The sequence below is a fragment of the Anser anser genome, assembly GCF_964211835.1.
Source record: "Anser anser genome assembly, chromosome: 20".
NCBI lineage: Eukaryota > Metazoa > Chordata > Aves > Anseriformes > Anatidae > Anser > Anser anser.
In genome coordinates, this window is record NC_139741.1 from 8,298,649 (window position 1) to 8,312,708 (window position 14,060).

At 41.2% G+C, this 14,060-nt stretch overlaps 1 protein-coding gene across 3 annotated transcripts in view; it reads right to left on the reverse strand.

Moving 5' to 3' along the window:
- Window positions 1-3,183: 3,183 nt before the first annotated feature.
- The window catches only part of ZZEF1 (zinc finger ZZ-type and EF-hand domain containing 1), a 59,486-nt gene continuing 48,609 nt past the window's right edge, over window positions 3,184-14,060 (reverse strand). For 2 of the 3 annotated variants that reach the window (XM_083806241.1, XM_083806240.1), the window contains exons 49-55: window positions 12,653-12,796; window positions 11,578-11,746; window positions 9,576-9,674; window positions 8,631-8,796; window positions 7,154-7,304; window positions 6,549-6,620; window positions 3,184-6,029 (exon numbers count right to left, since the gene is read on the reverse strand). In XM_083806241.1, the coding sequence (XP_083662367.1) occupies window positions 5,955-6,029; window positions 6,549-6,620; window positions 7,154-7,304; window positions 8,631-8,796; window positions 9,576-9,674; window positions 11,578-11,746; window positions 12,653-12,796 (876 nt within the window). In that variant the 3' untranslated portion in view covers window positions 3,184-5,954. Of the gene's footprint in view, window positions 6,030-6,548; window positions 6,621-7,153; window positions 7,305-7,358; window positions 8,468-8,630; window positions 8,797-9,575; window positions 9,675-11,577; window positions 11,747-12,652; window positions 12,797-14,060 lie in introns of those variants that run through there. The other variant, XM_083806242.1, reaches the window with a different exon arrangement.

Below are 14,060 nucleotides of genomic sequence, written 5' to 3' on the forward strand. Positions count from 1 at the left end.
GTGCTTAAGATTACACCTTGATTCCTTGCTTAATTCAGTGTAAAATAAGTGTTACGAGGGATTGAAGCCCTACTAAACGCCCACCTTTCCACGCACGGTGAAGTCCCCTCCTGCACCCATCGCAGGGCTGAGACTTCTGCTTGGAGAGAGTAAAACCTCTGTGGGGTGCTTGAATGGATTAGAAAGCATAAGGTCAGAAGGGGAAGCATTTCCTGCGGTTCCTCGGGCACCGACGTGGGATCTTTCACCCAGAAACCCCAACAGAACCTCAGCAGCCCGGGGCCAGGAACGGCACGGCAAGCCACCGCCGCTAAACCCACTGACGGAGAAAGTTTTACCGGGTCTGGCTGAAAACACAGGGGGAACACATTTAACCAAAATAATTCCCAGCATGGCACAAAGCCCAGCACACCACCTTGTCTCTCACTTCTGCATCCGTTTCGATTTGCCCACACGCGTGGTGCCAGCACCAGAGGAGCAGAGCAGCAGCAGAGCAGCAGCTCCTTTGGGTGCAGAGGGGCCTCCTGCTGCTTCCCCCAGCTGCTCCATGGCCAAGTGGCCAAAACCTGTGAGTGCCACAGCCCCGGGAAGGCAGCGAGGTGAAATTTGTGCTCCCAGCACCCCCACAGCAGCTCCTTAATGGTGATGACTCGTTGCAAAGAGCTAGAAGCCCTTTGCAGGGCAGATATTCGGGACAGCACAGCAAGAAGGCATGCTGTGCAGCACCAAGTTAGCTCCTGGAGGAGAACAACCAGCACCAGAGAGCAGCACAGGGCTGCTTCCAGAAACCAGGGGAAAGCTTCGGTGCAGCCCCCACCCTGCGGCAGTGCCGCCTGGCTGAGCCCCCGGAGCTGCTCCGAAGCCCGGCACGGCTCCGCCACCTAAACCTCAGGCCCTGGGAAGTGCCAAAGCCCTGGAAAAAAGCCTGCAGGAGCAGGTATATTTGCAGACACTTTAATTTCATATTTCTTTAGTTCTAAAACTGACTTTGTCTGTGCAATGCAAGCTCACATATTGCATAGTTGCAGTATTTATAGGGAATGAAGCAAGAAACCAATTTCAAAAACTCATGCGAATTGCCAGCAAAACACCAAGAGGAGAAGCTCCCCAGCAAACTGCCCAGCTCAGAGGTGGAGAGACCCCGTCTGTGACAGTCCTGGAGGCAGAAGAGGAGAGCTGTTGCATGCAAGGTGCTGCTGAGGGCAGGGGCAGAGCGGTTCTGGGTTCTGGTGCCCTGGCCGTGCCCTGGGGGTCTGGTGGGCCGTGAGCCCTGCACCTTTGGTGTGCCCCGCAACACCACCCAGGGAACCCAGTGGGCCGCTGAGCAATGCAGCAAGGTCTAATTTCAATTTGAATTTTGAATTTCAATCCTTTTTCCACTTCTTTTCATGCGCATCCTAAATCTAAATGTGCTTCTCAGCCCATGAACCCAAAGGGAACATAGCTCTAAATGCACAGGGCTGCTACAAAGCCCTGCAAGATTTCCATCTCTTTGTCAGGAATGCTTATTGATGTTTCTGGGTAGAGGAAAGGAGATTTTTTTTGGTTTTTAAATGTATATTCTTCTTTGGATTGCATACTCGCTTATGAGTCCCAGCACAACACTGCAGCCTGGGTTTGAGCTGGGTGGCAGCTTTTCATTATTTGTGCTTTCTTCGGTAGAAGGACCTAAATAAATCAGACCCAACCATCATGGAAAGAATGAGCTTTAATCTGATTTCCTTCACCTCTTGTTTAACTCCTTTCCTATTCACAGCAGATCTCCCTTATTCACTCGGATGGGAAATGCCTTCTTGGCTCTAACCCCGGGGTGGGTCACGCTCCTTTCCCCCAGAGCCCCACGGCTCCTGCTGGATGCGGCCCCACGCACCCCTGGGGCCAGCTGGTGCCCCCGGGGTGGCTGCAGGAGGGTGCCAAGCGCCCTATTTATGGCCTTACACTGCTTTACCCTATTAGCCTATTTACCTAAGGGCCAGTGACTGCCTCAGGAGAGACCGGGCATCGCTCGCTCCTGTGTAAGCACAGCGTGGCTGGCTCTTGAAGGCAGGTTAACAAATCTCCCCCTGTAAACTGGCTTACAGCCCGACGTTGAGCTTTTGGGAGAAAAATGGTTTTGATTCAGGGCATCTGAACAACAGCTCCCAGCTCTTTTGGTTGTGAGCTTTGTTACGTTCCAGGGGCTGGGACCCCGCTGACTTCAGCAGCGAAGGGAGCTGAATCTGTTCCACTCGTAACCTTGCTTACAGCACCTGAAACCTCAGACCTGGCTCTCAGCGAAGTCCCCACTCTTCCACAACCCCTGTTATTTATTTGTATTTAGTGAAATCACCCATCGAGACCGTTCTCAGAGCATGTGGAAGCAGTGGAAACAACTCAGGGCATTGGGTAAATACAAGAATGGTGTCGGCTTCCTCGCTTACCCTTCCCTGACCAACCTCCCTCGAGCTAAAACTAAGGCACTGGTGCTGTGAAGCTAAGCCCAGGGGACAAGGTGGGCACCAGCCCTTGATAAATACTGCTTATTAGAACAGAGGTCCTGGAGACAAATCTCAGCTTAGCACGAAGCAACACCTGGGGCCCCAGATTTGCATTTCAGGCCTGAAGGCAAACAACCACCGGCTCTGAACCCCAGGGGTATCCATGGCAAAACTTTGTTTTTAGGATAAGGCCACTGGAATGTAAACAGCAGGGCTGGAATTTAAAAGAAGACTCCAGTTGTACATGTCCTGCATAGTTTGATGCAATGGCAGATGTATTCCCACTGGGTGAGGATAAGCAGGTTTACTTATAGGCACCAAAAATGAAGATTCCTAAGAAAAACCTTGGATCTCACTGCAAATTCAAACATTTAACACTCAGTGAGGAGAGGAGAGCAGGAAAGCAAACAAAAAACAGACACTGTGTTGTTACTTTTTTGTTTTTATATAATTTTTACAATATATTTCTCTTCATTTGCATATTTTACCCACATCTGTAGCTTTCTTTTTACATGTTGAACTGAACTGGAATAAATCTAAAGGTTTGATATATTTTAACAACTGATAAAAATTGCAAAGTAGTAAACCCGTAATAAAAGAAATTATAAAACTTTTTAAAGTGTTTAATGAAAGCAAGTCAAAGGTATCATTACGAACAATGTGGTTTGTCTTAAACACATCATAGGTGATTCAGGCAGGACAACTATTTTATTCTATTTTATTTTTAATATTAGGCACATTTTTTTTTTCAGCATACCTGTTTTCCAGCCAGTTTTATACTATTCAATAGCATCATCACCTGCATCCAACTTGGAAGTGCTGGGGGATTTTCAAGATGTGATTGATCATGAATATTCATTATTGGTATTCTCTTCCTCTTTAAAACTATCAGGAAAAAAAAGAAAAGTGTTTCTTGTCTCTTAAAAATCCGTAATGAATGATTGAGTTGTAAGGCAGCAACAGATTCAGTGTCAACTCAGGTCACAGTCCTTCAGTTCCATCTAGTGGGTAGAAATAATATTTAGTGGACAACGTTTCTAGACAGTCCCTTCAGGGCAAGATGACTGACTCAAGGCCAGTTACTGCTGGTAGAGTAAGTAGGTGGTGCGCCTAGTAAGGAACACTGGCCACTCCTGTGTCATCCTTGCAGCCTCGTGTGTCTTCGTACAGAAAGCAAAAAGACAGTCCAACTGAAAATTGTGAGTATGGTAGAGCCGTCACAGGTTCTATGAATGGTTTATTTACAGTCTTCATCCCTGATGTGAAAACAAGAAAAAAGCCTTCTTTTGACTAAAACATAGGAAGATCTCAGCAGCATGCTACATGCCCTAGCAAATCAGCCCGTTGCACATCCTTGACTGCTTAGTCCTGGATTCCCACTGAGGCAGTGAATAGGAAGTCCTACTGCTCAAGAAGAGCAATTTCAAAAGCTCACCTGTCCCACTGATGCAACTCCCTAAAGCAGGCTTAATAATAACATCTCGTTTTGGTGTAGCAACTCAGAATCTGTTCACGCTCTCAGGAAGTGTGAACTAGTTGGTTTCTCACGGATGGGTCTCTCAGACACCCTTGCAGTGAGACTGCAAACTCCAATACATTACTCAGATGTGGGAACAAAATGATCCATGCGTTCAACATACGCCACAACTCTGATAACTCCCTTCCCATCACGAGCTCCTTCTGGAAGGAAGAAGGGCTTCGACTTTCAGTTGCAGTATACTCAGAGAGGCGCTTCAGAGCAGTATCTCTGCATCCTTTCAGTCATTGATAAATGGTATGTTTTTCCTGAATTCTGGCATTCTCACTTGCTAAGAGGGCCACTCCATTCCTGAAGGTAACGGCTTCAGCACAGCTTGGTCTTCAGTTTTAAGTCTTTCAGGCAGAATAATGACATTCTGATTGAACCTCATCCCCTGAAGCAGCACTCACTTTACACTCCCCTGGCTGAACAGAAAGAAGTCAAGACATCTTTAACTACAGCCCTAGAGGTCATCCAAGAAATGGGGATGCATACTGCACAATTCCCTCTCAGAGGGAGACTGGACCACCCTTAAAGTACGTCCAGACCCAGCTGCTAAGACCATCAATTCAGAGGTCATCTACAGAAGCGGTGCTGCTGTGCTCATGGCCCAGCGCTATTTAGGCACCACTTACCTTTTCACCAAGCAAGGTCAAGAAGCATATTCCCTTCTCACAGAGCCGCTGCCTTTACCCAACTTAAATCAGTCACCTAGACTCCACTACTGAAGTTTTTGGTTGCCTTTTTTTGCATTTTATTGTTGAAGTGGGGAAGGGAAGAAGAAAATAATTCTCACTGGAAGTTCTCTGAATTGACGGTTGACAAGACCAGCTATAGGTACTGCATAACAGTATACAAAATTTATCCCTAAATCCTTCTATGTTCTTTATAACTCTTTGGAAAGGGAATAACCAGTGTAGTTGAGAAGGAAGAAAGCCAATTTATTTCAACATAGAAGGTCTGCAATTCATTCCACGTTCATTAAGAGAAATGCAGTTATTGCTGTGTAAGATAAGACCGGATTGATCATTAACCCCCGCCCTGAGTGCTGGGAGTCCAGGTTCCCACCATTGCTGAGAAGGACCTCCTTAAGCCACTAGTACCCAAATAATTAAAAGAAAAAAACCCTCATGAATAATTTCTTCTATGATCTTTGAGAAACATGCAAGTTCCTCAGTTCTTCATATCATCACTGCTTAGTGAATGGAGGCCTGCCTTTGCTCTCTGCCCTAGAATAATGTACTATTTAGAATAATACCATCGGAGATAAATTAAGGTAAGAACAGATGATCCAGCTGATTTGAATCAAAGAACAGGAGAAACATTAACCTCTTGCACATGGATGCTCTGAAGCTGGAATTCTTTAACTGCTATGTGATCACCTGGAATTTGTTCTACAACCTGTAGTTTACCAGTAATTAAAGTTCTTCTCCCTGGGTAGTAGCCTTCAAGGCAAAAGTAAACACGACAGGATTCAAGCGTGGACCATTTCCGCATCAGCCCACCAGATTCTGGTTTGCCTGTTTCACTCCAATGATAGGTGCTGCTGACTGCATCGTTCTAAGTTCAGTAATCTTTACAAAGCTTTCAGGTTTCAGTCGTTTCCTTGGGAGCAGATGATACCAATGGGGGGCCTTCCATTCTCATACTTCAGCTACCTTCTTTCATTTACTTTCTTTGAATTTAAAAAAAAAAAAAAGAATTGTTCTGTTTACTCTAACATGCTACAATATGTGCATACATAACTGTAGGCGACGCGTGAGTTACTTCAAGATGTGCTTTTTCATTGAAGTGCGCTTTTACTTTTACAAATTCTACATCAAGGTGGAAGGAAGGAAGGCTGCAGAGTGCTCATACACTGAAGCTGAAGGAACTTTTCCTGAACGGAGTTAAGATGTTTGTTCCAAGGTTCCTATGGACAAACTACTCTATCCCATGCACTCCGGCCTGAGCCAGTATTAAACATTCCAGAAACTTGTTGATTTGTTTGGATAGTTAATGGCAAGGCTGATAGCAGCAATGTTTTTCAGGGCCTAGAAGAGAGAAGAAAAAAAGTTAATCATGTCACATATTCTCCCATTTCAAAACTGTGAAGAAATTCTTGTATGAATTTAAAAGAAATAATTAAATAACCATCCTGTCTCTACCTGGTTACCTCCTGGTACTCCATTAGTTGTCACACATCCACGCAGTTTCAGCAAGGCAACTGCATTTTCAGTGGCTGAAAGACCACCCCTACCCTACCCCCCTTTCCATGTTTTGGCAGTTGAGAGGTCAAAACAATTAAATTAGATAAACCCAATTAAACTACTTGTATTAGAATGAGTTAGTGTTGTTTCCTAACAGTCAGTTTGTGCCACACCATCTGACTATTAAAGGAGAAAAGCATTTGTGTGCAGTTCATCACAGACAAATTTCAGAGGCCTGTCACGGTATAATAAAGCCCATATTTTATAAAATGCTATGGGCAATCAGAAATGGTTCATTATTTCCATCTGCCAGAAAAATATTACAAAAAACACATCTCTGGGGTTGTGCAATCTTGTAATTACCTGTGCTGTGCAGCGATGAAGATGATCTTCAGTATTTAAGGCAAGCAAATACTCCTGTAGAGATCCAAGCTCCTGCAGCCACAAAGCATTCAATGATCACTAACACTTCTACCAAAAATATCATCCTACTAACAAACATTAAAATACTGATCACTAGCAGTCCCTAAGAACCAAATGCATCTGAACTACACACAAGACTCCTGGACTAGAACAGAGTTTGTGATTACAGAAATCAGTTAATTACAGACTGTTCATATGTAATGTCCAAAATCAACCCAAAGGGAACTGCATTCAAATGCCTTTAAATTAATTATTTATTCTGAGAGGAATGCTGATTTAAGAGTGGCTTTATGGCCTACGCCTTAATTGCACAAGGAAGAGTCATGACTATTACTTACAGACCATGACGGATAAGGCAACTACATTCCCCTTAATTAGAATTTGCTACCAGACTCCACAAGAGAAAGCTGCTCATATTTCTAAAGCATACAAAAGCTCTGATGAACTTTGCCAAGATAAAGGAAAAATGCATTTAGCTTGACACTGAACTACATAACATTCCCAGCACTGGGGAGAGGAGAGATATAAATAAAGGAACTGCTTACAGTAACTCTGTTTTCTGTAACAAAAAAGAGTTCTGCAAGTGCACGATGAAGAGGAAGGAGAATACCAGGCTTGGTCACATCATGACACAAGTTGTTTTCCATATGGGTGAAAAGCTGCCAGAGTGGCTTCAACAAGGTGAGGTCACAGTCCCTGAAAAGAGGTCATTTAAATGAAATAGTGAGTAACCATGATCTTAAGCCTACTCGTAGGTGAAAACAAAACAACCCCCCCCAGTTTAAGGGAACAAAAACATACATTTCTGACAGTTAGATGTATAAAGCAAGGGAGAAGCACAAGAACCATTTTAAATCCAAATTCAGTCAGGTGTTTCAGCACAATGAATTTCATTCTGAATCAGTGAAGTGAAGAAAACCTTATATTCATGGACACATCTAAATGACTCTTCTAAAATCGAGCAGCCTCCTGAAATGAGGACTTCAAAATAACTACATGTATCATTTTGCTTAATGCTCTAGCTCAGCTGCTTGAAATTGTACAATATCAACCTGCAACACCGGGCAGCTGACATCCTGGTTTAGGGCAGACATACAATTCTTTACAAACAGTTCCAGCCCTGCCTCCTTCCTACTCCCGAGTTAAAGCAAGCCAATTCAAACGTCACTAATTATACAGACAGGATGATAAATACAGTTACGTAGAGGGGAAAGAATCTATCAGAATCTGTCATCAGATTAATACAAGGAAAGTATAAAATATAAGCACAATGGAGACTTGATCTTTTACCAATTAAATTTGTTGTCCACAGGACAAATCAGACATTTTCTAATTAAAAAAAAAAAAAAAGTTAAAGGAACTTGAAAATATCATAGATTTGTAATGACAAATAAAAGCAAAATCAGTTTTTCAGACTTTGATGCAGATTGGAGTACACAAAGAGGTAAGCAATGGTTCTATGTAATTATCCATTTTTATTACTGTATGCAAATACACTTTCTGACTTCTTTTTATCAAAGTAAACTATTAGGATGCTGTCATTTTATTGGTTTTGTTTGCTCTAAACCAAAAGGGCATAACTGAGGTAAGTGTCAGCTGTGATGTGCTAATGAGTTAATGCAACTATACATTTTTTCGAGACTATAAAAACTCAGTATCTTTTACAACATCTATTTTCAGAAATACCCAGGCCATGCATACTTGATGCATTAGCACACCTATCCTTTCTGAAACTCAATTACAGGCTTTGCAATGGTACAACTATAATAATCATTAAAAAGTTATTTACTTGATTACCGAATCAGATCATCATTTTCACCAGTTTATGATTCCATCCTCACCTTAATTCTGAAGGACATCTAATAGAAAGATAATAAATTTCTAGAAAATCAAGTGGAAACTACTTTTTTTCCTGTTTTGGTTTATTAAAGAACAAAAATTAAAAACTGACAAAAACCACCACCAACAAAAAACAGCATACAACCCTGCCTTCCAGTATACAACGTAGAACAGGGCACTTACCTCTGGGCGCTGCATTGCACGATCTTCAAGAGCAAGTGGATAGCCTTCAAACGCTGGTGACCAGTCTGGCGGCACGCTACCCCAACCTGCCATTCCCAGATTTTGGCCAGTGGGAGGTGAGGAACTACCCTCTCCTCAGACAGCATCTGCTTTAGAATTTCAAACCCTGGTAAAAAAGAAAAAAAAAAAAATCAAACAGCTATTACTTTGTAGGGACCCATTTTGCTCATACACCCATGGTTTTCTCCATATATTAAGCATTGCTCTGGCAAGCAAGAATAAAAACAAAGAACAAAAATCTGAGATAACTCCAGACTACAGTCTGATAACGCCAGTCTTTTCTGGCACTAAAATTAAATAAAAAGTTAGCAAGAATCCTATCTGAAATTGAAGTTTTACCCCAAATAAGGAAAAACAAACACAGGTCCTCACTATTATGTGATATTCAGTAGAGTTTTGCTGATTACAAATCATCCACCATCCTCAATTCTATTAAAAACATCTAAACTCTAAAATAAACTAACAAAGCCTTCCATGCTATATCTACAAATTAGACCCAGAAACAACCTATTCTAATGGACAAGTACTTTTTAAAAAGACAATTAAAATAATATCTGTTTCCAATTATGGCACCTGTGAGTGCTTACTAAATCCTGTGTGCAATTACTGTCATATAACAAGACTTTGAATGCAAGTAATGTTATTATAATTGTTATCTCCAAGCCTCTATAAAGATTTGGTATTTCTAGCGTACAGTCACAGCATATAAGAGACATTAGCCAAGTTTCAGCTTAAACAAGACAAATCACATATTTCCAAAATTCTGAGGGAAGCAGATTAAAAAAAAAAGCCAGCAACAACAAAAACAGATAAACACAAGTCTGTCAAAGCTCCTGCAAAATAACTCCAAGAAGTCCTTTCAGTTACAGTCTGAACAACACTCACCTGTCTGAAACCTTCCAAGATGACCTGCAGTCACTGTAAACTTATAACCCCACTCAGTGTTACTCATGTCAGAAGTAAATCGGTAATACAGCGTGTCTCCTGTGTATGAGGGAAGGGAGAAAATACACATTACTACTGAGTTAGTTTTGCTGTCACAAATGCACTTTGTCATTAAAATAAACTAATCCTAGATATTGTCATTCAAGACAGGTGATTTTTTTCCCCCTGTAATTATGAAATGTGCAGAACAGGAGACCGAAGCAAAATACAGAATGATTTCCACTGTATAAAAACACTTGCAATGTCTCTTACATTTTTGTCAACTACATAGAAGATGAGGGAGTTAAAGAACACAACTGAACTTCACTTTTCCCACTTGTGTAATGGATCAGTTATGATTTATGAAGAAACAACCTCTGCATGGGCAGCCAAGTTTACAGTCCACTAAGCAAAAGGGAAAAATTGTGAAAGTGAAGTTGCATTACTCTTATGTGTCAGAAAACAAAATTGCAGACTTCTACATTACAGAACAAAATTGTTAGCCACCTGAAGCTGGAAGAACTACCACAACGCTTGACCAGTTTACAATTGTGCAGTGGAACATTCAAGAAGTTCTTGTCCTTGTAGTTATCTACAGCTTCACAAAGACGACTACTGGTAGTTAGCTGTAGTGCTAAGCAAAACAGATCTTTATCTGTTGTGCTCTGTAACGTCAGATCTGGCTAAAACTTACAATTTCCTTCTTTTCCATTGAAAAGTCACTCTGGGCAGACATGCTAGTTTTCACTGGGTGTGGAATTTTCTAAGTTTCACGTGGAGGAAAAACTTCAAAAACATTTGTTAAGATAAAGAAAACCAAAACAAAAGTTTTTTTTTAAATAATAATAAAAAAATAAATCCATTCATTTTCCCCTTTTCATCATGAAATGGAGTCACTACTCCCTCCTACTCCTACACAGCAATGACTGCCTGGAGAAAACCCTGCCATCAAATGTAAAGCCCAGAAGCCGCCTTCAAGTGCCTGGATTCAGCTAGACCGTGCTGAGTGAAATCACGAGCCTCAATCCAGAGAGCTGTAGCTGAAACTGAAGTTTCACAGGGTGAGACTCAAGTTTCACAGCCAAGACTGCTCCAAAACAATGGGCCTCAAAGTTCAGTTTCCTGGCAAACCTCTGCAACTACTTGGGAGGAAGAAGAGGAAGGAAAAAAAGTTCATAAAAAATCCAAAATATGTCTACAGAACAGACATGATTTCTAACTTGCACCCTATAACCCAAACTCCTTTGCTGAGAAAGTTCCTAGATCTATTTACAGCTACTGACAACATGCAATGTCAAGTTTCCAGCAATGCCACAGAGCATTTAACTCGGTGGGTTAAAACAGCTTAACCTGAGAAGCATGAGATCTGTACTGCTTTCTCCGTGCAGCCCCTCAGATCACTGGCATTTGGTACCGTGCTATCAAAAATGTGCTTACAGAATACAGACCAAAGTTGTCAGTGAAGGGACTGACTTTTTCAGCTACGCTCAGTGGCAACAACTGGAGACAAGGCATTGGCACACTCTCTTTATTTGCTCTGAGCACTAGTGTAGTACGGAGACGAGAGATAAGCCTATCTGTTTAAAAAAAAATGTGCTTCCTGTGGAAAGTAAGACAAGGCAGAAACAATGTAAGTGAATATCATGCAGAACAAGGGCTGTGTTGGAACAGAATCAAGATCAAAATTTGTTTCCAGTAGCTAAGTGCTTACTTTGACTGAGGTGGGGACGAAAAGGTCAGAAATAAAACAGTATGGAATGTGTCAAGTAGCATAACAACAGATAAGCCCACTTCTGAAAAATAAACGCAGGAGAAGCCTGTGAGAGCAAACAGACAGGGACAAGAAAAGGAGGTTTTTCCCTCACACGTCTCAGTAACATCTGCATTTTTGGTAGTTTCTCTCAAGAGTGCCAGGTACCAGCAATTCCCAACACTTTTTTGCGTTAAAGCACTGCATGCTCACCTGGAAGCTCAAAATCGTTCCATTTCTGCGGAGACCCACTGAAGCTGTGCCGATCCTGCTGGAAATCACTGCTGCTGGACATGAGCAGCTCATCACAGCCTTCTTCTGTATTACACTGAGAGTCAAATTTGATTGAGAGGTAGATAGCACCGGGAATTTGAACTTTATCCTGAGAAATAAACACGTTATCTTTGTATACTGTAATGCTATATTACCAAGAAGCTATTTAACTTTCACCTTACAAACAGAAGTGGTATAGAGAATATTACAGTACCTCCATAGCAAGAAAAAAAGTCCTTGTTAGTTTAATAGGGAACTAATCTAACAAACGTAAAGCATGTCCTATTGCTTGCATTAGATATTAAGAGAGTAAAAATTAATTACTAGCAATGCTAGTGGTGGTATTCGTTTCTGATATTGATTGTATTGCCAGATCCTAAGGGCTTACATGCCTTTAAAAATAAAAAATAGAAGAGTCTTAGCTGCAGGGAAGTAAAAATCCCAATGCTGCCCAGAGGCAGTAGTTAACTTACCAAACGCTATTTGCATGAGCATGCTCAGAAAAATGCTTTCAAACAATGTCAAGAAAAGAACAATTAGAAACTGTGTCAGAATATACTCTAAAATGAGAAATACAATGGAAAAAAAAAGGAAAAAAAAGAAAGATTCCACTCCTAGCTTTCACCTAACAGCACAAGAAAGTAACAGACCAATAGAAACAAACCTTTGGATGAAAGGTAGAAATATTTGCTCATTAAGGCCCTGATTAAGTATATGAACTGCTTCAAACACATGCATATTAAAACCATTTAAGTTATGGACTTTTCATATGATCAAATTAGTATATTAAAGTAGCTATTGAAGTGCCTTGTTGAACATATTTCTTTGCAGGGCAAGTCTTCAGCCATCTGACATTGACTTCTTCAAAAACAACAGGATATTTCGCAGGTACTTCAAGCACAGAAGTCCCATGGTTATACAAATGGAACCCCGTGACATTTCTGCTTCAAACACCTTGATATTTTTCAGTCTTCAAGACATGTAAGCCCAGTGCACTGCAATAGTTATAACTTACCTCAAAATTCGTATTGTTGTTGTAGGGATGTTTAGACTCACGCATCTGGACTGCCATCCCAGGTTCTTCCATGAACTGGCAAGCTGTCAGCGCCATCGTTCCCAGCATGCTCTCACTGCATCCATGCAGCACTTTCTGCAGAATCTGAGGAGAAGCAGCACATCGTGTAAATGCAAATTGCTATCTAAGCAACATTTGCAAACTTACACTCTGATGACTGATGCGTTTCTAGTCGCATAACATTTCAGAATAGAGACTCAAGGTACCAGCAAGAAATGAGACAAATTCACGTCTACAAGCACCTAGAGGTGCAGAAGATTTTACTCTGTTCTCTGTTTCAGACCTTTCAGCCTTTAAGTGATAAAAACATGACAGCTACTAGCTATGTCTCTTTCCATAAATGCTAGAATAAAGGTTAATTCACAGAGTAATTCACAGAGAATTGAAGCTGTAAACAAGGAATATCATTTAAAAACTTTGATAACATGCTAAACAAACACCTTTATCTGCCATATCTACAGGCTTCAATTTGAACAGAACGTGAACAGAACACATCCTATATTTTAGTCTTCAAAATGTACAAGTCCACATATAAAAAGGAAGGATTAAGTATCAGTCAAATGGTTGCAGTGTTTGAAAGAGCTCGATGCAAGAGTTGTATCATTACAAATACACATAAATTCCATTGAGTCTATCAGGACACATTAAGTAATAATTCAGAACAACCTTAACTCTCCACCATTTCTTATTTTTCAAAAGTGCACAGAAGTTCTTTATCAGGAGTCCTATTACTCAAAGGTCCTTTACAGGTCTTTCTAGCAACCCATTGCATTGCTTCACCTGTAATTTGCTATCTTCTCCAATAAAACCAGCCATACTAGCTCAGGCCAAAAGTTTCTCCTCCAAATCAGCCAGTAGTAGATTTTTTGAGAAAAATGAATATAAAAAACACAGGAAGTATACAGCATGGTTCCCTGAATACATTCTTTGCCTCCACAAACTTGTAGAATGGCCTAAGTCAAAGGCTACGCCTTTGTATTTTATATGCCTTAACAGATTTTTATTACATCAGTTCATCCTGTCATTTTCTGATCCTATATAAACACCCTGTGGCAACAACTTTAATGACATACTGTGTCAAACATCAGCTCTTTAGGTTTGTTTTGGACTTTCCACTGACTACCTTAATCTGACACTCCTTTGTTTTCTTACCGGGAGGGCCAGTGAATAAGACTTGCTGTTTACTTTTTCTATGCTGCTCATGATTTTAAGACTATAGAGAAGGAGGAACAGACTTTTTATTATTTCTCCTCCCTCAGTACCCACAGGACAAAGATCCAGGGTCAAGAAAACCAGTTGGTTCCTCATAAGGAAGTTATTCCATGGCTATAATAATCCCTGCCACTCT